The following is a 21,915-nucleotide window of genomic DNA, read 5'->3' as shown; positions in this document are numbered from 1 at the left end:
ATGCATAATCAACACAAAGACCCAAAGTCGTCGGAAAGGTGACGGCAAGTGAAACAGCCATGCATAAAAGACCATACAGTAATTGGCAAAACGCAATGTTGAACTGCATGATATTTGGGACATTTTCCCATTGTTACAAAAGAGATTGACAGTGCTGATGACACAGGATAGAATCCAAGTAAACAGTTCACATGAATTGCAGGCTCGGGGGTACAGTTCCTTTTGTCTGAAAGAACTCACTGTGCTTCTTCCAACAGGATCCGACACCTTTTGCAACACAGTACAGTGAAGACACACCACCCTCTGTGGTGCTCCCTCCACCCGGGCTAAAAGCGTTTTCAGGCACCCATTTGAACAGGAATCCAAAATCTTCTCCCGTACTCAGGGTGGCACAAGGGTCCTGCCCTCCCAACCTCTAAGTCAAGGTTTTTCCTGTTCAGAAGGGGGTGCTTGAGGTTTGGATTCCAGGGGTTTTCCCTCCAGCGAAGCCTCTATGAGCCGGTCAATTTCAGTCTCCGGGCGTAGCACGCACCACACCAAAATTGCTAACACTGTCAGGCTGACCAGCGCCACCTGCCAATCCGGCCGCTGATAATCACTGCCCATAGATCGCGCCACAGTCCAATTCCGGGGGTTGGCAGGACTCTTGGAGAAACTTAGCGGCTGAGAGCTCTCTGGCTCCTCTGACTCTTTGGGTGGGCGATAACGGCGCGGTGGGAGGAAGCAGGGGGATGGAGGCGGCCTGAGGGAGAGAAGGAGACAGATGTGGGGTGAAGAGGACAGCGGGACTCAGACTGCCCCCCACACCCCTGGGATTTCTGCTCGCCTCCACAATGGGGCCCTTAAATTCCAAGATAATTTGCCTGACTAGCAGAAGCACCAACAACAGTCTGGGAGCAGGGTGAACCCTATATATCAGGGGTATCAAACATATGGCCTGAGGGCCGAATCCAGCCCCTCGAGCGCTCTTATCTGGCCCGCAAGCCAGCCGAGGCAGCCACCCTCCCCCTGCCCCCGATCTGGGCTGGCGAGGCATGGCCCGACCCAACCAAGTCATATCCGGTCCTCATAACAAATGAGTTTTGACACCCCTGCTATAAACCTATGATCGTGCCGTTTTAATTGCAGTCACTCAGTCAAAGATAAAGGAGAGCATGGGCAGACCACACCAGTGAATAACTACAGCCTTTCCCAATGCATGTAGCATTGTGGAGGAAGATCTGCAAGTGTTGGTTTTATGCCATCTTGCCTCCCAGTATGAATGAATGAGTTTTATTTGCATGTAGCCATAGGCCATCACAAACATGTCAACAATTACCTCTAATATTGTCGAAGGCTTTCACGGTCAGAGTTCATTGGTTCTTGTAGGTTATCCGGGCTGTGTAACCGTGGTCTTGGAATTTTCTTTCCTGACGTTTCGCCAGCAACTGTGGCAGGCATCTTCAGAGTAGTAATACTCTGAAGATGCCTGCCACAGTTGCTGGCGAAACGTCAGGAAAGAAAATTCCAAGACCACGGTTACACAGCCCGGATAACCTACAAGAACCAATTACCTCTAATAATTATAAATATACATAATAAAAAAGGAAAATATTCTAAATTAGTAAAATGCAAAACTATTTTAGCTAAATAAGTAAAATGAAAAATGTTAGCTAAAAATTGCAACAAAATCCCGTCAAACAAGTAAGAGCTACCAACCATTTAGAATCAGCTCACAGGATCAACTCCCTTAGCAGCTCTGTTGGACCTTACTTCCTTTGTTGCCAAGACAAACAAGGAGGTCTTATAGGAAACAAACCCATCAGAGTCTGTTAACAAAATATTAATTTTGTTAACACTATAGTATTTAAACCAGAAACCAACCTGGCAAGGAATTTAGCCCTAGGTTCCGCATACATAGGGCAGTCAAGTGTAAATCCTCCAGAGCAGGCAATCCGCAAATACAAAAGCGTTGATCTTTTGGTATCCAACAATAGTGCCCGGCCAATACAGCCATTGGCACGGATTGAAAGCATAGGGACATCTTGCCTCCCAGACTTCATTAACTAGCCTCAGACTACACACACAAACACAAGAGATTTCAACTCTCTGTACTAATAAGTGCCACATCCCAGAGTGAAATTTTTAAAAAGTAAAATAAAAACAAACTTAACTATTCAAACAGGCCACTGAACGCATAACTAAGGTGTTGACTATTACAATGAAACATTGAGCATAATACCTATTTAGCAATAACATCTTGCATCTATGTTTCGGTGGGCATTCAAAGATACACTGTACAATGTTTCAGATACATTATCTCGTTACCATCTTACAACCGCCCTGCAAAGTAGGTCAGTATTATTCTGCTAACATAGATAAAAGGCTGAGGGAATAACAACTTGCCAAAAGCCACTTTGTGAGCTCAGAGCATGGGCAATTTCTGATTTGTAGTGCAGCCTCTTAGCCACTAAGCCTGGCTAACTCCATAAATCTATTGCATAACTGATCTGGCATGATCTGTAGCCAACTGAGAATTTTAGCCATAATCTTTGCACTGTGTTCCTAGCCCTCCTCGCCATTCGTTGGCCAACAGTATGCACAAATTTGCTCAAAAACCACTTCTAACCCTGCTTTCCTACGCCCGGCTGGTGCAACAGACCATCCTGTGCCACCAGGTGGGTGAGTGTGCCACTGGTTGGATGCCTGCCTGCCTGCCCGCATGCGGCGGTGGGGGGGAAGAGTGTCATCTGGGGCAGCTGCCTGCTTGGGGCTTGGTCGGCTAATTTTTAAGTTGATAATTTTGTCTGGCCTGCGAATGATGTTATAAATATCCAAATGGCCCTTGGCGGAAAAAAGGTTCCCCACCCCTGTTCTAAGGTTCTCTTAGAAATGGCATTCCAAGAGCACATGAGCTAATGAGTCAATGGAGCCATAAGAGCACAGACAAAGCCAAATATTTCAAGCCAATACCGTGGTATTCTAGCTCTACCTTGGTATTCTACCTCTTCCTTAGCTCTATAATCTCCTCCCCTATCAGTCCAGAATGCTTCCAAAGGATTTTGTTTTCTCTCTCTCCTCTGATCACGTCGCCCTTCTCTTCACACTCTGCAGCTTCTTCAAAATCCTCTAGCCTTTATTTTCAGATTTCTTCACCTCTCTGGGCCAGACTATCCTCCAAGATCCATTCAGCGCCCTCTCCCTTCTTGCTAAAAGACCACCTCGTGGTGGTGGAAAGTGCCATCAAGTCGCAGCCAACTTATGGCGATCCCGTGGGGTTTTCGAGGCAAGAGACATTCGCTCCCATACAAACCTGCCTGACAAGATCTTCACTGGAGGCCCTGTGGTTACCTCGATTTTCACAGGAAAGCTGTGAGCGTGCGAAGGACAGAATTTTCTTTGTCGCGCCACTTTGCCCTTGGAAAGTCTCCAATCCTTTGTTCAGTGCCACACATTATGTCCTTTTGGTGCCAGGTTAGGACTTCGGCCACACAGGCATTTTTCGAACGGTTGAAGTTTTTTCCTCCTTCTGCTTTTTTTCTGGGTTTTTATTTCGGCGGTTCCCTCCCCCCACTTCTCTTGCTGGATACGTTTACATGCTTGTAATTGCCATTTTAATGATTTTTGAAGCTGGTTTTCTAGGACAATTTTTTCTTTTAGAATAACTGCTGTTATTCTAGTGATTTTTACTCTTCTGGATTAATTTTTGTATACTGCCGTCTTTAAATGTTTTAAATAAATCAATGCAAAAAACCCACAATAGTTGGTGCAAAGGAATTATATTTGAATAAATTCTGTAACCCCTACACATTCTGCACAAGTTTCTTCAGGGGGATCTTCTCCAACTGGAGAAAGCATGGGACACAGCAGTGGAGAAGGTCCCCCTGAAGAAGCTTGTGTGGAACACATAGGGGTTACAGACTTTATTAAAATATAATTCCCTTGCACCAATTATTATGGGTTTTTGCTTTTGTTTTGGTGTGGCCCCCTTTTTTCTTGCTTAAATAAATTGATGTCAGACAGTACATGTCTTGTTCCCAAACCCCTCCCTCTCTGTGTCAGGAAGCTCTCTAATGTCGCAGAAAAGCATCTCTGCCTGTTTGCCATCCCCACCACCCAAATATCCACCTCTTACCTATTTCCACCCAGTCTTGGCTTCGTGGCACAATTTATCAGCTGCTTGATCAGATCACTTCAGTTCTGCCCGGGGCTCAATTCAAGCAACACCCCTCCCCAAACTGTGATTTGGAGACCTATGAACAAGCCAGTCCCTGCCCCTCCCCATCACACCCTAGATGAAGATTCCACTACCACACTCTACTGTGACCAAGAAACAGAACCCAGGATGGACCATGCAGATCAGAGCAGGCTCAGTTCTCAAAGGCTCCCATTTAGTTCTATGGAGCAAAGCAAATGGGCACAATCTGGGATACAGCTCAGAGGGAACTAAATCTACCCCTTAGCCCTGACACTGGGGGACAAAAGAAACTGATTTAGCTTCTATCCATGGTGCTCCCAAAGGCACCCCATTACATCCTGCCACAGAAGTGAATGGCCTCCACTGTCTGACTATGCATTTTTATCCCACTTCTTCTAAAGGGAGCGCAAGGTAGAAGATATAATTCTCCAAAGCCTCATCTTCTGTCTCAACACTGTTCATCCCGCTCCTCACTTGTGGGGACATGTCATCGTCTCTCAGCAGTGTGTGCACAGAGATAGACTGAGCTGCATGCATGAACTCAAAAGTCTTTGCGACACACTTCAGGCCACGCACCTTGTTATAATGATCGGCGTTTTGCAAGTGCTGTCAATATACAGTATCAGCAGTGCCGACAGAATTATTATATGAAGTTGTACAGCAAATAAACAACAACTACTGGTACTACCATCATGCAGTGTTACAGACACTTGAATACTCCAAATCCTGTAGTCCCCCCCCCCAAAAAAAGCCCTGCAGGGTAAGATCTGTGTATTACTCAAAGAGATGGGGTGGTTAAACCAGCATACCCATTTCTCTTTCGACCATCCTCTCCCTGTTCCATCCCTGAAGGGCCTGTAAGTCTGAGTAGTTACACCATGCCTATGGTTGAGGACAGCAACTGTTTCTATTCCGCTGGTTTCCCTTCTCTTCTGTCCCCCCGCCATCCCTTCTTACTGCTGGGAATGTTTATTAGTTGTTATTTCTCGATGAGGGCAGATTAGTGTTGCCGTTCATGAGTTAAGGGCGCCGTTGATTTTTCATTGAGGTTGACGTTTTAGATTGTATATTGCATTGGTTTTAATTGTATACTGTTGTAAGCTGCTCTGAGCCTGGTCTAGTCGGGAAAGGGCGGCCTAAAAATCGAATAAATTATCATCATTATTATAAAATGTCTCATAGCACCAGGAGCCGCTAGCTAATCCCACTTGTGTCAAAGTACTAGCACAAAAGTCAGATCAGGCTCCATCTACACATTACGATGTTCTTGTATTTGCTGGGGAACAACACAAGGGCTTTGTATCGCATGTGCAATGCAAGCTTTGTGCCTCCCAGATACTCATTGCCTCTTTTCTGTTTGCAACGACAGCACCCAGGGAAATGTGGCTTTAGACCCCCCACCCCTAATTTTTGCATCCATAAACCGTTCCATGGAGCTGCTAATGCTGTGCTGTGAAATTTATGTGTAGCCACATAAGTAACACGATTCTTACAATGGAACCCATAGCAACTCCATGGGATGGAAGCCAAATTGGGGTTTCTAATTGGATACTTACTGCAAGAGAGCTTTGTGATTGGATCCTTGGATAACAGCAAGAATTCGTTCCAGCTTCTCCCCGGTGATGTGATCTGTAGGCAAGAAAAGGACAAAAAGCTGCTAAAAACAAAACTCAGTCCTTCACCCAGGAGCTTAAAAATAAATCCTCAAAAAAACCCTAGACACATTCTGCTGTTTCCTGACAACATCTAAATGGCCTGAAAATGACATCCATGCACAGTAGAGTAAGAAAGAAACCCAAGGTTATAATGTAGTGTTGTAAAACTCCACTCATACTACATTTTGAGAACGCATAGCCTTCCAAATGCACATTTCATCTTTGTGGCCTTTTTGCAGTCCCACATGGGAACTGTGCATGCGCAGGCCAGTCTGCACATATGAAGTTCCCAAGTGTGCCTGCAAGGAGGACTAATCGATGAACGACAGTTACAGATAAACAACACTGTTTTCCCTCTGAAGAATCCCCTTTCCATCCATTTCAGAATGGTAGTGTTTAAGAGCGGCAGACTCTGCTGGAGAACTGGGTTTGATTCCTCACTCCTCCACAAGAGCAGCGGACTGCAATCTGGAGAACCAGATTCCCCATTCCCCCACAGGAAACCTGCTGGGTGACCTTGGGCTAGTCACAGTTCTCTTAGAACTCTCTCAGCCCCACCTACCTCACAAGGGGGCAGTGTTGTGTGTGTGTGTGTGTCAGACGCTTGTAAGCCACTCTGAGACTCCTTATGGTAGAGAAAAGCAGGATATATAAACCAGCTCTTCTTCGTTAAAGTTAGTGCTGCTCCAGATGAGGATGGGGCTTATTCTCCTTCTGCTGCTTCTCCTCTCTAGGACAATCTGTGTGGTGCTACAGCTGGCTCCATGTTTATCCAACCTTCCTCCAAGGAATTCAGGGTGGCTTACATCATCTTCACTTCTCCTATTTTGGTGTCACAACTACCCTGCGAGGTAGGCTTTGCTGACAGTTAACAGCCTAAGAGCATGCAATGAGCATGCCTTAGTGGCAATCTGAACCCAGTCATAAACTGACACTCTAACCACTGGGCCACACAGGTTTGCTGGCAGCCTGCTTCATTCTTCAGTGCTCCAAAACAGAGATTCAAATGTGAGTTCTGTCACTGGGAGGCTATTGAGTAAATCCACTCTTTATGATCTAACATATCCCCTTGAATCTTTTCAGAAGCATTAGAAGAATTTTTTCTTAAGTGGTCAGTCATCTGATGGCTAGATATAAATGTTTGGAATGACATTTTTAGCCTCTGTTACGTACACCATGTGATTTTCCAGGTATTACATATGCACATTAAATAATTGAAACATGTTTCAGGATAAAGCTGAAATATGCTACAGCCAGATTAAAGAGAGAGCCAGCAAGGGCCAGCATGTAGACTTACTTACCAAACGTAGTCTTCTCTATCAGTTTGCCTGTATCCGAGAAGTCATCAGTGGCTTTGCCAAACAGTCCCCGAACCGTGTAGGTCTTTTGAAAAGGAGAAATACAATGCATTAAGGGCAAAATCATTTCATTATGTTCCAGTTCTAGTATATGCACCAATCATTACAGGCAAAGATAGTAAAATCAAACCAAAATATTGAACAAGGTACATTTCTCAAAAGCTTCTGTAACAAGCTGGGGCTCGGTAGGAGACAATTAAGAAATCTGGAAACTGTTGACTTGTAGAATGGCAAGGGTGTGCACTGAAAGATGATTTACAGCCCCATCTAGTTCAAACACACACACGCTTTTCTGCAAAAATGGCCGGCATCTTCATTCAAACATCCATAAACAGAACAGCATTGACAGAGAGGGCAGGTTATAAAAATGACTAACAAATAAATTAAGAAAGGTGCTCCATTATTATCTCTCATTTTAACTCAACCCTTTTAAACTTCAACCTTCTTTTTTAGCAGTTAGCAAAAGTGCTTAACGCATCACATCAATACAGACCATCCATTTTATTTTGAGGTAGAGTGGAAATGTAACTGCATGAAAACTTTTTACTTATGTTTAATTATATACTGCAATTGGGTTTTTTTAATTAAATTATTTGACTGGTAAGCTCATTGCCCTAGATTCTCTATAATGGTGGGAGATAGCAAATGTTGGAAAATGAAAGCACAAATGTGGGCTATCAAAGGAAATGTTAACTCATAAAAAAATGAGTGACATCGAAAATTGTCACTCTTCTTGTCCCCAGATTTTTACTGATTTAGAAAATGCATATACTTAAGGTGGCTCTGAATGTAGGAACCCACTAAAATTATAAAAATCACCACCGCAAAATTATCTATACTAAAACAAATTATGCATACAAATGTAAAATGATACACATAAAACTGTCCTCAGGCTAGAAGCAGACCATAAAGGCAGCTTACAAAGATGAAACCTCTCCGTTAAAAGACCCATGTAAAGAAATGTTGTGGCCTAGCACCTAAAGGACAGTGAAGCAGGTGCCAGGTGAGCCTCAAAGAGGAGGGGAATTCCAATCATAATAAATTTTGTCCTCTGATTACAGCACTCTCACCTGTCTCCTTGCCATTCCAAGCTATTCTATGCAAAGGCAAAGCTGAACATGTTTTTTGTTCAGCTACACCTTGGCTATTCCATTCTCAGCTGCCATTTCTCAAATGCCCAGTGCTGGATCAGCATATATATTTTTTCCCTTCTTCACCAATTTGGGTTTACAACCTGAGGGCCCATGCAGAATTGCAGGAGGAGGCCGGGGTGGGGAGCATTTTGGAAATTCCACCCCTCAAAATCTCTTGAAACATTCTGTGTTTTCCTAGGGGTTTGATCAGGCTAATTTTCTTCCTCCTTCCTTTTATTTTTCCTTTAGTGCCCTTTCAGCTGCTCTCAACATTCCATGTCTCCTGGCCCACAGTCCTCATCACACCAGTTGTGGGGAATTCTCCCCTATTCTTTTGGTTACGTCAAAGTCTATTTTTTTCTGCATACCTGGGGAACTCCCCCCCCCCGCCCCCACGTACAAATGCCTACTTTATCTGTGGATGACCTGGCTTCACCACTTTCACGATAAGTGATATGAACATAAAATACTTACCCTGCTGAGATGGGCATCATACACCTCCCCAAGCAGCTTGTTTCCACGACCCACACCAAGCACTAAGAGGTTAAAAACGGTGGGAAAGAGCTTGTTATTCCCAACAACCACCACGGTACAGCAGGGCAGTATTATTCCTCTGTCGTGGTCCGTGCCGTTAAGGTACCCAGCTCCTAGAATTGACCCCTTCCTAAAAAGTGATCTGTATCTATTCAGCCCATTACCCACTAAGCAGGGATCAACACTTTCCATCTCTCACGAGACAGACTTTCTATTGAATTGTTCCAGTAAAAATATGAAAAGAATATTTGAATAAAAATACTATTTTTTTCACATAAAGTATATGCATGTAAACAGTTACAGAAATAAAAACTATATTAGTTAGTTCAACAGGAACAATAATGTCATTCTATGTATGCAAGCAATATTAGTAATATCAACAATCACTATGACTCTATATGAGAGTTTCTCAAGTATATATTTCATTCAAGAAATAATACAGTTTACAGAAATCTTGTAAAATAATGGTTAGTGCATTGAATAAATATTCTAATTCATTCTATGTAAATATAAGACATACTTTACCCAGTTATGTCATTGCAGAGTTTCTGTAAGGAGTCTAAGTTCATTTAGAATAGTTAGATTTCCTTCAGGTATCCTCTAAGTATTATTCTGTTATTTCAATGAGAGATCTCTTTGGTTCCATAGTTTCATGTTAGAGCTGGTTCTATAGCTCTTAACATCAGTCTGTTTGTGACTGAAGGCATAAAACCATAGAGTCTCTATATGTTTGAGGTTTATGGGTCTGAAGATGGGCTTCAGATTATAAAAAGGCTATGTGAAAACCATACTCAAAGATGGCTTTGCTGTATAGCTGTATAGCTAAGAGCTATACTGTAATTAATCAGTATTTGAAGCTATGTGTAAAGCTTAACATTATGTGTAGAGTATAAACTCTATTTTACAATCTCTCTGGCAGTGTCAATCTCTAGAGAGTATTGAATATAGTTCAGCTTAGGGCTCCATGGATCTCCATCCATGTATTTCCAATTATATGTATTTCAATTAGAGTAATTCTATGTGTTATCCATTGTTGGCATGTTCATGTATGCATGTGTATGTCAGACAGTTCTGTGTAAGATCTTAGTCTTAGAACTGACTGCAGCGTATATTCAGTGCTTCCTCCCTGTGTAGAGAATATGCTCTGGAATATGCTCTGTTAGTGGGCTTCTTAGAGAAGCTGCATTTACATCTTGTCTGTCAGAACTAGGAAGTCTGTATATAAGACAGATCTTATGAGAAGACATTAGTCTTGTTAGAACAAATGAACTCTCACTGTCACCATATTCAAACATGGTAAGATCCATACTCTTATAGTCCTTAGAGCATAAGAGTCTTCATCACATATTTAAGATTAAGCATCTGTACAGACAGTTATTCCAGACAATCAGTCTTCAGAGAGAAAGACTGTGTGGCATAATAACTCTCTTTGTAAGAGTTCTCCAGAAACAGAGACAAGAATAAATGTGTCCTGATCCACGCAAGGATCAGTTTCCTAATCCACGCAGGGACTAGACTGCCAAGGCTTTTACATCTCTTGGTAGATGGAGGAAATCCATAGGTCAGCATGTTCAGACCATCAGGAACCTCTCTCAGTCTCACTCTTAGCCTCACGCAAGAGACATATGTAGGGAGTGAGGTCAGACAGCGTCCAGCCGTCTTCTTTCAACCCCCTGCCTTCCTAGTTTTACATTGTAGCGGATGTTCTGGAGAGTTAAACAGCCAGGCAACATTCAGTTGCCCTCTGCCAACTCTCTCCCCTGTAGTCCGAGAGAGAGCTCTATTTATACCTTTCCAGAGCCATTTATCTTGTAGATGGGCTGGTTCAGTCATCTTTTAGTTCTAGCATCCCTTAGCTAAGGCATTCTATAAATAAACCATAGCTAGTTTAGTCAGTAGTTCAATAGGCTATTCAATTATAAATGGTACTGTACCCTTGACTGACATCTGTTATAGTTAATGGATATGACCTTGTCTATCTTTGTCCAGCTGTATGCTTTGCTTAATCGGCATCCCTGCAGCTGTGACCTTTAATGATATGAAATTATTTTAATAGCAAGTTACTAGCCTTGAGATTAATGCAGTCACAGGTGTTCCAGGTGTTCCAGTCTATGAAATGACATTTCTATAACATATTTCTGTCCTCATGAAGCCTAATGGGACATGCTTTCATATCAAAATCCTGTTCACATATGATAGCCCATGACAGCTCCACCCTGACCTGGCTAGCCCCAGTCTAGCCTGATCTTGTCAGATCTCAAGCTAAGCAGGGTTAGCCCTGGCTAGTATTTGGATGAGCAACCTCCACAGGGAATTCTCCTGCCTTGAAAACCTTAAGGGATTGCCGTAAATCAGCTGTGACTTGACAACACAAAATTGGTTCTTGTAGGCTATCTGGGCTGTGTGACCGTGGTCTTGGTATTTTCTTTCCTGACGTTTCGCCAGCAGCTGTGGCAGGCATCTTCAGAGGAGTAACACTCAAGGACTGTCCTTCAGTGTTACTCCTCTGAAGATGCCTGCCACAGCTGCTGGCGAAACGTCAGGAAAGAAAATACCAAGACCACAGTCACACAGCCCGGATAACCTACAAGAACCAATGAACTCTGACCGTGAAAGCCTTCAACAATATTTATTACAAAACAAAATGATTGCTCATCCCAGAGATTGAAAAATGGTGAGAGAAAATGGCAAAATTTGTGGTGATGGCCAAGTTGACGCATCTGTTGAACAAAAGACCCCTGGGGGAATTGCAAAGAAAACGGGAAGGTTATTTATGATTATGCAAAACAATTATGATGATAAAGTAAAATACTGATATGGAGAAACCTATGTTAAGATAGATATGTTATAGCTTCCTAACAGTATCTTTATCATATTGATAGCACTGCAAATAAACTTGCTCTCCTCTTAACTTGAGGATGTCCCTGCAAGGAGGCCAACCATCCTCGTATTTCTCCCTCCTGAAAGTTCTGCAGCAATGCAGAGCCTTCTTCCTTGTGAGATTTAATGACATGCCATCTTCAATTTTGTACGGGAGATTTCAAAATCTACCCCACTCAGCAAGGAACTGCCCCTGTGGGAAGAGCTGTATTGAAACAACTTCACATATGCTTTTCTATTGTTCTTATAATGATGAAATTTGATCCAAACTGTTATCGTACTTTTATGACACTCTGAACATAACTGAGTCTTTTCCCACCCAACTTTGGGTACACAGCTTTGGTTTTAGGTTGGGTCTTTCCTTCCCCCTTTTGTTTTTTGCTCACCCTAGCATGCCAGCTTCCAGAACTTCATCACAGTGAGTATCCCTGAGCCAAAAAGCAAACAATCCAAGCTTCCCTGACCAAGATTAAACAAGCAGCAGGACCAGGTAAATGCAGGACAGAGTTTATGGACTCTTTGAGAAAGGCTATACATGCCCCCCCCGAGGAGCAAATACTGGCTCTGCAGGGCCATTGGTCACGTCATGAGACGACAAAAGTCACTGGAAAAGACAGTCATGCTAGGAAAAGTTGAGGGCAGCAGGAAAAGAGGAAGACCCAACAAGAGATGGATTGACTCAATAAAGGAAGCCACAGCCTTCAATTTGCAAGATCTGAGCAAGGCTGTCAAAGATAGGACATTTTGGAGGACTTTCATTAATAGGGTCACCATGAGTCGGAAGCGACTTGACGGCACTTAACAAACACACACACAAAAGGTACTTGGGGGGGAAGGGTTAAACCCTCTCCCACCCAGGCCCCATTTTTAAAATGTATTAATTTTAAAATTTATATCCTGCTCTATTCCAGCCAAAGCCGGGCTCAGAGCGGCTCACATCGTAAACATCATTTAACAGTACAATTCCAGTTATATCAATTTTCAATAAATGAAGCATAAGTTAAAACCACAGTTCCAAACTAACTCTGAATCAGGGGCCCACGCAGTGGCTAGTATACAAAGAAAGAAATGATTGGACGTTCCAATTGTGGTACTCACTTGGCAACCCTGAGTAAGTCCAGAAGAGAGACTGTTATATGCGGGAGGTTTTCTATTTTGAGATAAGACATGTTCGCTAAACTCTTACGACTCGGCAACTGAGAGGGGTTGATAACTCTGAGTGGTTACAGCTGGAAGGCTGCTTAAAGATGCTGTTGAAAAATCTCAACCAGGACTGCAAGTCAGTGCTTATTCTGACACATACAGCTAATCTGACTCACCCAATGCTACCTTCAGGTCTCCATCCTCCTTCCCAAGAGCCTCCCCTTCTTGTACCACCAAAACCAGAAAAGTAACCATCATTCAAAAAGTAGCTAGGGCCATCTCTGACTTACCAAACACCCCAGATGATTTTTTATCCAGCAGGTGCCCTGCACCAATTTTCAAGTGAGTGAATACTGGCCCGGAAACTGCATAGGAAAACAGAAGAAAGTCTGATAAAGTGCAAAAAATGTTGCATGCAGGCTGAACACATGAAGCTGCCTTATACTGAATCAGACCCTTGGTCCATCCAAGTCAGTATTGTCTACTCAGACCAGCAGCGGCTCTCCAGGGTCTCAGGCAAAGGTCTTTCACATCACCTGCTTGCCTGGTCCCTAACTGGAGATGCTGGGGATTGAACCTGGGACCTTCTGCATGCCAAGCAGACTGAGCCACAGCCCCTCTCCTAAGCTCTCCAGGATTTCAGGTAGAGCCTTTCACATCACCTACTTGCCTGGTCCCTTTAACTGGAGATGCCGGGGACTGAACCTGGGACCTTCTGCATGCCAAGTAGATGCTCTACCACTGAGCCACGGCCCCACTCCCACCAGGAATGTGAAATCATCCCAGAGGCTTCTGCAATATCTCAGGGATCTCTACTATGACTTCCCATTTCCCGAAGGCATCTGCCACATAGCATGGCTCTCAAATGTTCCTACAAGCCCTAAAAGTACCACTGGTGCTTCAGGAGTGACAGCTGCACCCTGCTGCCTCTCCAGGTGTCCCACAGGAAATAAGAGATGAACATCATAGGGGAGACCATCTCTGATTTCCTGTTATATAAGGATTGCTAGAAAGCGCAAGTTCATTTGCACCCCTTGCTGATGGGGATTAACGGCACAGAACAGCTGTACTTCCTTCCCTATTTTAGAAGGGTTACTTCTGCTGAAGCTGGAGGGTGAGAGATTCAAAACAGATAAAAGGAAGTATTTCTTCACACAATGCATAGTTAAATTGAGGAACTCCCTGCCCCAGGATGTGATGAAGGCTGCCAACTTGGAAGGCTTTAAGAGGGGAGTGGACATGTTCATCGAGGAGAGGGCTATTCATGGCTACTAGTCAAAATGGATACTAGTCATGATGCATACCTATTCTCTCCAGGATCAGAGGAGCATGCCTATTATATTAGGTGCTGCTGAACACAGGCAGGACAATGCTGCTGCAGTTGTCTTGTTTGTGGGCTTCCTAGAGGCACCTGGCTGGCTACTGTGTGAATAGACTGCTGGACTTGATGGGCCTGGGTCTGATCCAGCATGGCCTTTCTTATGTTCTTATGTTATGTTTTTATGTGTACATGGGCATGTGTGCATGCACAAGCAGCAAACCTGCTTGGTTGAGGGCACTGCAGGGCATCTCACACCAGACCTCCCAAAACCTGGAGCCAGCCCTGCTCCACACTCTCTCCAGTATACGCTCCCATCAATTTCCTGACAAGCAGAGGCACATGCAAGATGGCCTCCAAGGATGATCTTAACACAGGGTTGGATCCCGACAGCTTTCCCACTCAATCTCACCCAATTCCCTTGTTATAACCCTGTCCCATTTGACTTTTTGAGTGGTCAGAGTGGATCCCTCCTTTCTTTTTCACCAGCAGAAAAGCTGGATGGCTCCAACTCACGCATTATCCCATTGGCTACAATCCAGAAGACAATGTCTTTCTTCCCATCTTACCCAGTGGGTGGTCAGCCAACACAGGAAGCTGAGTAACTGTCAGTGTCAGTTCTTTCCCATCCTTTCCTTCTACTGTGCCCGGCAGGAAGCGAACCTGCTGCTGTGGCGTAGGTCTCGGTAATGAATTAAACTCTAAAAACACAGAATAAAGAAAACTCTGGTTCATTTCATAGGGCTGGAAGGAGCCATACAGCCCTAGAGCATCCCTGACAAATGCTTGTCCAGCCTCTTTCAAGACTGCCAGTGAGGGGGAGCTCACCATCTCCCTAGAGAGCTGTTTCCACTGTCGAACAATTCTTACTGTAAAATATATTTTCCTAATATCCAGCCAGTACCTTTCTTCCCACAATTTAAACCCATTATTGCGAGTCCTATCCTCTCCTGCCAACACGAACAGCTCCCTGCCATCCTCTAAGTGACAGCCCTTCAAAGACTTAAAATACTTCTTTGAGTTTAGAATTCAAACTCTGATTTTAAGCAGCTTTTCTTTAACTGAAGTGGAAAATTATTCTTGGGACGCGCAAGGTTTTATGCTCAGCTCTGCCCCTTTCTTGAGGTAACAGCATGACAGTAGCATGAACGTCCATGGACCCACTTCATTGGATGCATGGAATACAGCCTATGAGCCAAGTGACTGCTATTGCATACACTTATGCAATATACACCTACCTACCTGGTCCCTTTAACTGGAGATGCCGGGGACTGAACCTGGGACCTTCTGCATGCCAAGCAGATGCTCTACCACTGAGCCACAGCCCCTCCCCTTAAGGACCCCCCCTCCTCCTACCCCACTGAGCTCCCTGTCCTCCCCAGGCTTCATCCCCAAATCTCCAAGAGTTTCCTACCCTGGATCTGGGAACCCTATCCAGACTTCAAAACCACCCTCAACAGCTGTCTGAAATGGCGGCCTGTGTTTTGCAAGGCGCCTTGATGTCCGTGTGCAAGCATGAGCAACGTGCCATTGAACACGCGTGCCCTCTGGAGAAGCTGTTGCCGAGATTTAACTGCTAAAAACCAGGGGAGTGGGCTGGGAGCAAAAATGAAAACTGGTTTCAGCAGACGCTAACAAAATATCAACCATGCATCCTCCAGGGCACAGATCGGAAAACAGGGAGAGCCCCCCCCCCCCCCGCTTACACAACTGGCGGAAGGAGGAAGGGCGCGTGAATCCTTCGGCAGGGACAGTTGGCGTGAAACAAGCAGAGGCTCTAAAACAGGAGTTCCCAACCTGGGGGGTTGGGGACCCCTTGGGGGTGCAGAGATATTGCAGGGGCTCCGCGAATCCATACGCGCACTGACATTTTGATCTCTTTGTCGTTACATATTTTTTAAATTAATGAATACTAACAGTACAACTACTATCATATTGAGACAGCAAGGTAGACTTCCCCTGACTATGGAAGATCCACTGATTTAGCAATTGGTAATAATCTCTTATCCTTTTTGTAAATGTATTGAAATGTATTAGGACAGCAAGGGAATAGCTTGTTGCTGGGCAGGATATGTCTGTGTGCTAAGGAATTGGGGCAAGAGTCACGGAGGGTTACAGTAAACCATAACAAGAACTGGGTGAAACTGTTACTCTACTGCCGCCTCTATGTCTGTAGTGCTATCAGCTTTACCCTGAATGTTGATGGGTTGTCACATCTTGAATTTGGATAAATATCTCTCCCTCAGTACAATCGGGGCTCAGAGATTTCTGCCCATTAGGGCCTCTGAGTCAGCAGCTGCAAATAAACTGTTTTCTTGCTCAGGTCTCTCTCTCCCCCCACGGACCCCCGTTTACCCCATCAGTATGATGGGCGTGCAAATTTTTCGATGTTTTTAAACTGTTTGCATTATTTATAGTCCTCATGTGTGTGTGTGTAAAGTGCCGTCAAGTCTCAGCCGACTCATGGTGATCCCTTTTTGGGGGGTTTTCATGGCAAGAGACTAACAGAGGTGGTTTGCCAGTGCCTTCCTCTGCACAGCAACCCTGACCTGCCTTGGTGGTCTCCCATCCAAATACTAACCAGGGCTGACCCTGCTTAGCTTCCGAGATCTGACGAGATCAGGCTAGCCTGGGCCATCCAGGTCAGGGCTATAGTCCTCATACTTGAAAAATATGATATTGCAAGGGGTCCTCACACTTGAAAAGGTTGGGAAACTCTGCTCTAAAACACTGTGACTCCTCTGAAGACGCCGGCCACAGCTGCGGGCGAAACGTCAGGAAAGAAAACCCCAAGGCCACGGTCACACAGCCCGGGTCACCTACGAGAACCGATGGACCCTGACCGTGAAAGCCTTCGACCATATCCTGCTCTAAAAGCACCGCAGGCGGGCCAGATCCTCACCGCTCAGGAGTTTGGTCTCGACCGTATCCCGCACGACTCTCCAAGTAACCCCCGGGGGCTTGTAGACGGCGAAGAGCCCGTGCAGACCGGCCCTCGCGGCCCGCATGGTGGAAGAGGCCGCTACGGCGCAGGGGCGACGCCGTCAACGCTTTCCCCGCGTGGGCGCCGCCATCTTGAGTGTCTCATGGAACGCCGTCCCCCCGGAAACGAGCGCTCCTCAATTGAGGCCGGAGAAGTGAGGCTGAGCCAAGATCCTTCCTTGGGGGACGCCCGGCGGGTCACGCGCCTCTTCGTCCGGCCGGGACGAACAATCCTGCGCAACGAGACGCAGGAAGAGAGAGAGAGAGAGCGGCGGCTCCACCCGGAAACGAGCGTGTCCCGGCCTGATCCTGGGCCCGTTCTACTCGGAAGTAAATGCCCCAAGCGGGATGACTCGATCCCAGGGAAGCGCGCGGCGTTTTGAACCGCGTGGATAGCCTGTCGAGGGCTGAGTTGGGGTTTCCCTCCCCCCGAAAACCCAAAAGACCTTCCACCGTGGTGTTTTGTGAGTTTTGCCGCTGAAGATGCAGGAAGAAGCCCTTTGCTGTTTTACAGCGGGTTGGTCTGTCTGCAGGAGTGGAAAAGGGCGAGAGCCCAGCAGCCCCTTAAAGGCTAACAAGAATATATTTTCTGGCAGGGTGTGAGCTTTCGCGAGCCACAGCTCGCTTCTTCAGATACAGCTAGAATGTGAATCCATCTGTCTTTAATTCACAGTGGGTAGCCGTGTTAGTCTGTCTGCAGGAGTACAAAAGGGCAAGAGTCCAGTAGCACCTTAAAGACTAACAAAAATATTTTCTAGCAGGGAAGGAGCTTTCGTGAGCCACAGCTCACGAAAGCTCCTACCCTGCCAGAAAATATTTTTGTTAGTCTTTAAGGTGCTACTGGGCTCGTGCAAGATTTTTTAGTTTAGGGGTCGGTTTGCTCCTACCCTGCCAGAAAATATTCTTGTTAGTCTTTAATGGGCTACTGGGCTCGTGCAAGATTTTTTAGTTTAGGGGTCGGTTTGCTCCCACCCTGCCAGAAAAAAGCTCCTACCCTGCCAGAAAATATTTTTGTTAGCCTTTAAGGGGCTACTAAACTCTTGCAAGATTTTTTTAGTTTAGGGGTCGGTTTGCTCCCACCCTGCCAGAAAAAAGCTCCTACCCTGCCAGAAAATATTCTTGTTAGTCTTTAAGGTGCTACTGGACTCTTGCAAGATTTTTTAGTTTAGGGGTCGGTTTGCTTATACCCGGCCAGAAAAAAGCTCATACCCTGCCAGAAAATATTCTTGTTAGTCTTTAAGGTGCTACTGGACTCTTGCTCTTTTCTGGCAGGGTATGAGCTGTGGCTCACGAAAGCTCCTACCCTGCCCGAAAATATTCTTGTTAGCCTTTAAGGGGCTACTGGGCTCTTGCTCATACCCTGCCAGAAAAAAGCTCGTACCCTGCCAGAAATATTTTTGTTAGTCTTTAAGGGGCTACTGGGCTCTTGCAAGATTTTTTTAGCTTAGGGGTCGGTTTGTTTTTGTGCAATGAAGGCTAGGGGGAGCCTCCAGGCTCCCTTCCTGTGCATGTATACTCGGAAGTAAATGCGACTCTGCTGGGGCGGGCGTGCTTCCACTCCGCTGCCGAGCTCGCCGGTTTGCCTTGGAGCCAGCGGCTCGTTTGCAGGAAGGACGCGGTCAAAAGCCTCGGGGCGCGTAAAGCCGGGTGGCGCGCTTGGAAGCCGCTCCTGGGCGCGTTTCGCAGTCTGGAAGGAAATCCCGCAATTGGCGTTTGACCTGAGGCTCGTGGCTCGTTGGCCCCACCCTTTCCTTTCCGTGACCTTCGGAGTCAATGTTTGGATCCCAATCCGGGAGCGCCTTAGAGAGCAGCAAAGGTTTCAGCCGTGTAAGCTATCTAGAGTCAGTGGCCATTTGTGCACGGGAGGTTTTGCCTTGGGGTTCTCTAGAGGCACGTTTCCCCCCCATCCAAATTCTCAAAACTCAAAAATTAGCCCCCCTGCAGAGTTTTGAGAATTCGGATGGGGAAAATGTGCCTCTAGAGCAGGGGTGGGGAACCTTTTTTCTGCCAAGGGCCATTTGGATATTTATGACATCATTCGCGGGCCATACAAAATTATCAACTTAAAAATTAGCCTGCTATGTTTGGTCAAACATTTAGCCAAGAGGCACCACCGGAGATGGCTTGAAGTGTCTGCCACGTAGAGCCACTTGCTTTTGAGCTCTGCCGTCCCCAGCTGGGCCCAAGAGATTCAGGCAGGGCAGCATCCTTCTGAGCTGGAGAGAAGCCAGGACCCATGAAGGGCCAGACCAAATGATTTCGCGGGCCATATACGGCCCCCGGGCCTGACGTTCCCCACCCCTGCTCTAGAGAGCGGCAACCCCAAGGCAAAACCTCCCGTGCACAAATGGCCAAAGCTCCTTTCGTCAGGCACCAGTCGGAATGGAGATCTGAGTCTTTTTATTCCAGGCAGAGGCGGGAGGGGTGTTGTAAAGAATAACTGTACAAGATGCAAAGGTACCATGCATATTGTAAGTTATCGCCTTGTTAGTGGCGTCCTAGAGGCCCCTGGTTGGCCACCGTGTGAACAGACTGCTGGACTTGATGGTCCTTGGTGTGATCCAGCAGGGCCTTCCTTATGTTCTTATATTGTGATCAGCTCGACTACAGCAGAGGGGATATTGGCATAGGGGGGTTATGTGTGTGTTAAGTGCCATCAGGTTGCTTCCGATTTACAGCACCCTATGAATTAATGACCTCCAAAGCATCTTTGCTCAGGTGTTGTAAACTGAGGATTGTGGCTTCCTTAACTGAGTCGATCCATCTCATATTGGGTTTTCCTCTTTTCCTGCTGCCTTCAAATTTCCTAGCGTTATTGTCTTTTCCAGTGAGTCTGGTCTTCTCATAATGTGTCCAAAGTAGGATAGCCTCAGTTTCAATTTCAAAGGAATCAACTTTCTTCCTGTCAGCTTTCTTCACTGACCAACTTTCACACCCACACATAGTAATGGGGAATACTATAGTATGAGTTATCTTGATCTTGGTTGCCAGCGAAACACCCTTACACTTAAGAGTCGTCATCATCCAAATTTAATTTGAATACAAAATCAGCTCCAGAAAATTAACAAATGTTTAAAAAATAAAAATATACATATAACTGATACATATAACTCAAACAAGCAGCGCTATTGGGTTTTACAGTGCATTCCTAAGGAGAGCTACTCCAGTCTAAGACCATTGACTGGAGTAACTCTCTTTAGGAATGCACTGTGAGTCAGCCATTTTCATATCCTGCTTGCCTGCAGACAAAAGTTAGCAACTTTATAAGCTATGTCCTGGGAAGAGTCAGCAAGAAGAAAAGAGGTATAAAATTGTTCAGATCTTCCCAGTATGTTTGACAAAACTGGAGCTATATACTGATGTCAGATGTCATTATAAAATGGGCAGTGCAAGAAAATGTATTACATGGACAAAGTCATTGAAAAAGTGGAACACAACAGCAGTATCTGCTTTCCAGAAGGGCTGAGGGTAAAGCATTAGAGAGTGCCAGTGTAAAAATTATCTGATATTTGGGGATCTCGAAGGACCTAAGATAATGTGCTGGTTGAAAATATTTGATGCACTGCAAAATAACTGGATATTTCTTTATCTGTGCCCTATCTGATTGTAAGGCATGGTCCCAAAGCTGCTGTTTAATAATTTCTTTTCCTTTTTGGGGCCTGAGGCACAATTGAACTTGGTGGGAAAGGCTGTACTCTTGGAGTTTCCCCTCAACCGCTGTTAGTCAGGTTGAACGATATCTGTTGGCAAAAATCAAGGGCACCAGAATCCTAGGATTGAAAATAAGTTTTAGCCAAAAGGTGAATGCCAATAACCACACACTCTACTTTCTTGCTGTCCCCTTTCTTCATTGTCTAACTTTCAGACCCATACAAAGTAATGGGGAATACTATGACATGATTTAACTTGACCTTGGCCGTCAGCAACACATCCTTACATGTCTTTTTTCTTCATGGCTGCCCTTCCCAGTCTCGATCTCCCGATTTCTTGGCTGCAGTCTCCTTCTTCTTTTTTGATGATGGAGCCAAAGAACAGAAAATCATAACAATTTCAGTTTCTTCATTCTTCTATTCAGCTAAAATCTTGTTTTGGCACTTTCTGCTTTAATCTTTATCAGTAGTCATTTCAAGTCTTCCCTATTTTCTGCCAGTAATGTGGTATCGTAGGCGTGTCTCAAATTGTTAATATTCCTTCCACCAATTTTCATTCCACTTTATCTAAATCTAATCCAGCTTTCCTCATGATATGTTCTGCACGTAGATTGAAGAAATAGGGAGATAAAATATAGCCTTGCCTAACACCTTTGCCACCTGGAAATGATTCTGTTCTCCCTATTCTGTGTTAACATTAGCCTCTTGTCTGCTCATCAAAACAATCAGATGCTGTCACACACCCATTTCTTTTAAAACCAGCCATAGCTTTTCATGATCCACACACTCAAAAGTGCAATATGATCTCTAGTGCCTCTTCCTTTTCTGAATCCAGTTTGAACGTCTGGCATTTCTTGTTCCATATGTGGTAACAGTCTTTGTGGTAAGATTTTGAGCATCACTTTACTTGGGAGAAAAATTAATGCCGTGGTCCAATAGTTGCTGCAGTTGTTGATGTCTCCTTTTTCAGAACTGACTGTTTCCAGTCTGTGGGCCACTGTTCTGGCATAGGTAGCATCTAAGTAGCTTAATAATGTTAACTCGGGAGCACAATTAAATTATATGGGGCTAACTCTCAAAGAGTA

General features: G+C 45.0%; 1 protein-coding gene across 1 annotated transcript; it reads right to left on the bottom strand.

Annotated features, from left to right (window-relative positions):
• Positions 1-420: 420 nt before the first annotated feature.
• Positions 421-8,275, bottom strand: TRUB2 (TruB pseudouridine synthase family member 2). The gene is made up of 4 exons (XM_056860176.1): positions 8,261-8,275; positions 7,134-7,215; positions 5,734-5,806; positions 421-742 (listed from the first exon to the last, which is right to left on the bottom strand). Exons 1-4 carry the CDS (start codon positions 8,273-8,275, stop codon positions 421-423), a joined length of 492 nt encoding a protein of 163 aa, XP_056716154.1.
• Between the last annotated feature and the right edge of the window lie 13,640 nt (positions 8,276-21,915).

Source organism: Euleptes europaea, chromosome 14 (genome assembly GCF_029931775.1).
Source record: "Euleptes europaea isolate rEulEur1 chromosome 14, rEulEur1.hap1, whole genome shotgun sequence".
Classification (NCBI taxonomy): Eukaryota; Metazoa; Chordata; class Lepidosauria; order Squamata; family Sphaerodactylidae; genus Euleptes; species Euleptes europaea.
This window is presented reverse-complemented; position numbering and strand designations above follow the sequence as displayed.

What these genes read in the sequence shown, in the direction of transcription:
- TRUB2 (XM_056860176.1), bottom strand. An exon ending in GATAGAGAAGACTACGTTTG is followed by an intron (nt 5,807 to 7,133) that starts GTAAGTAAGTCT and finishes TCTTGCCTACAG; the next exon opens with ATCACATCACCGGGGAGAAG. An exon ending in AATCACAAAGCTCTCTTGCA is followed by an intron (nt 743 to 5,733) that starts GTAAGTATCCAA and finishes TCTCTCCCTCAG; the next exon opens with GCCGCCTCCATCCCCCTGCT.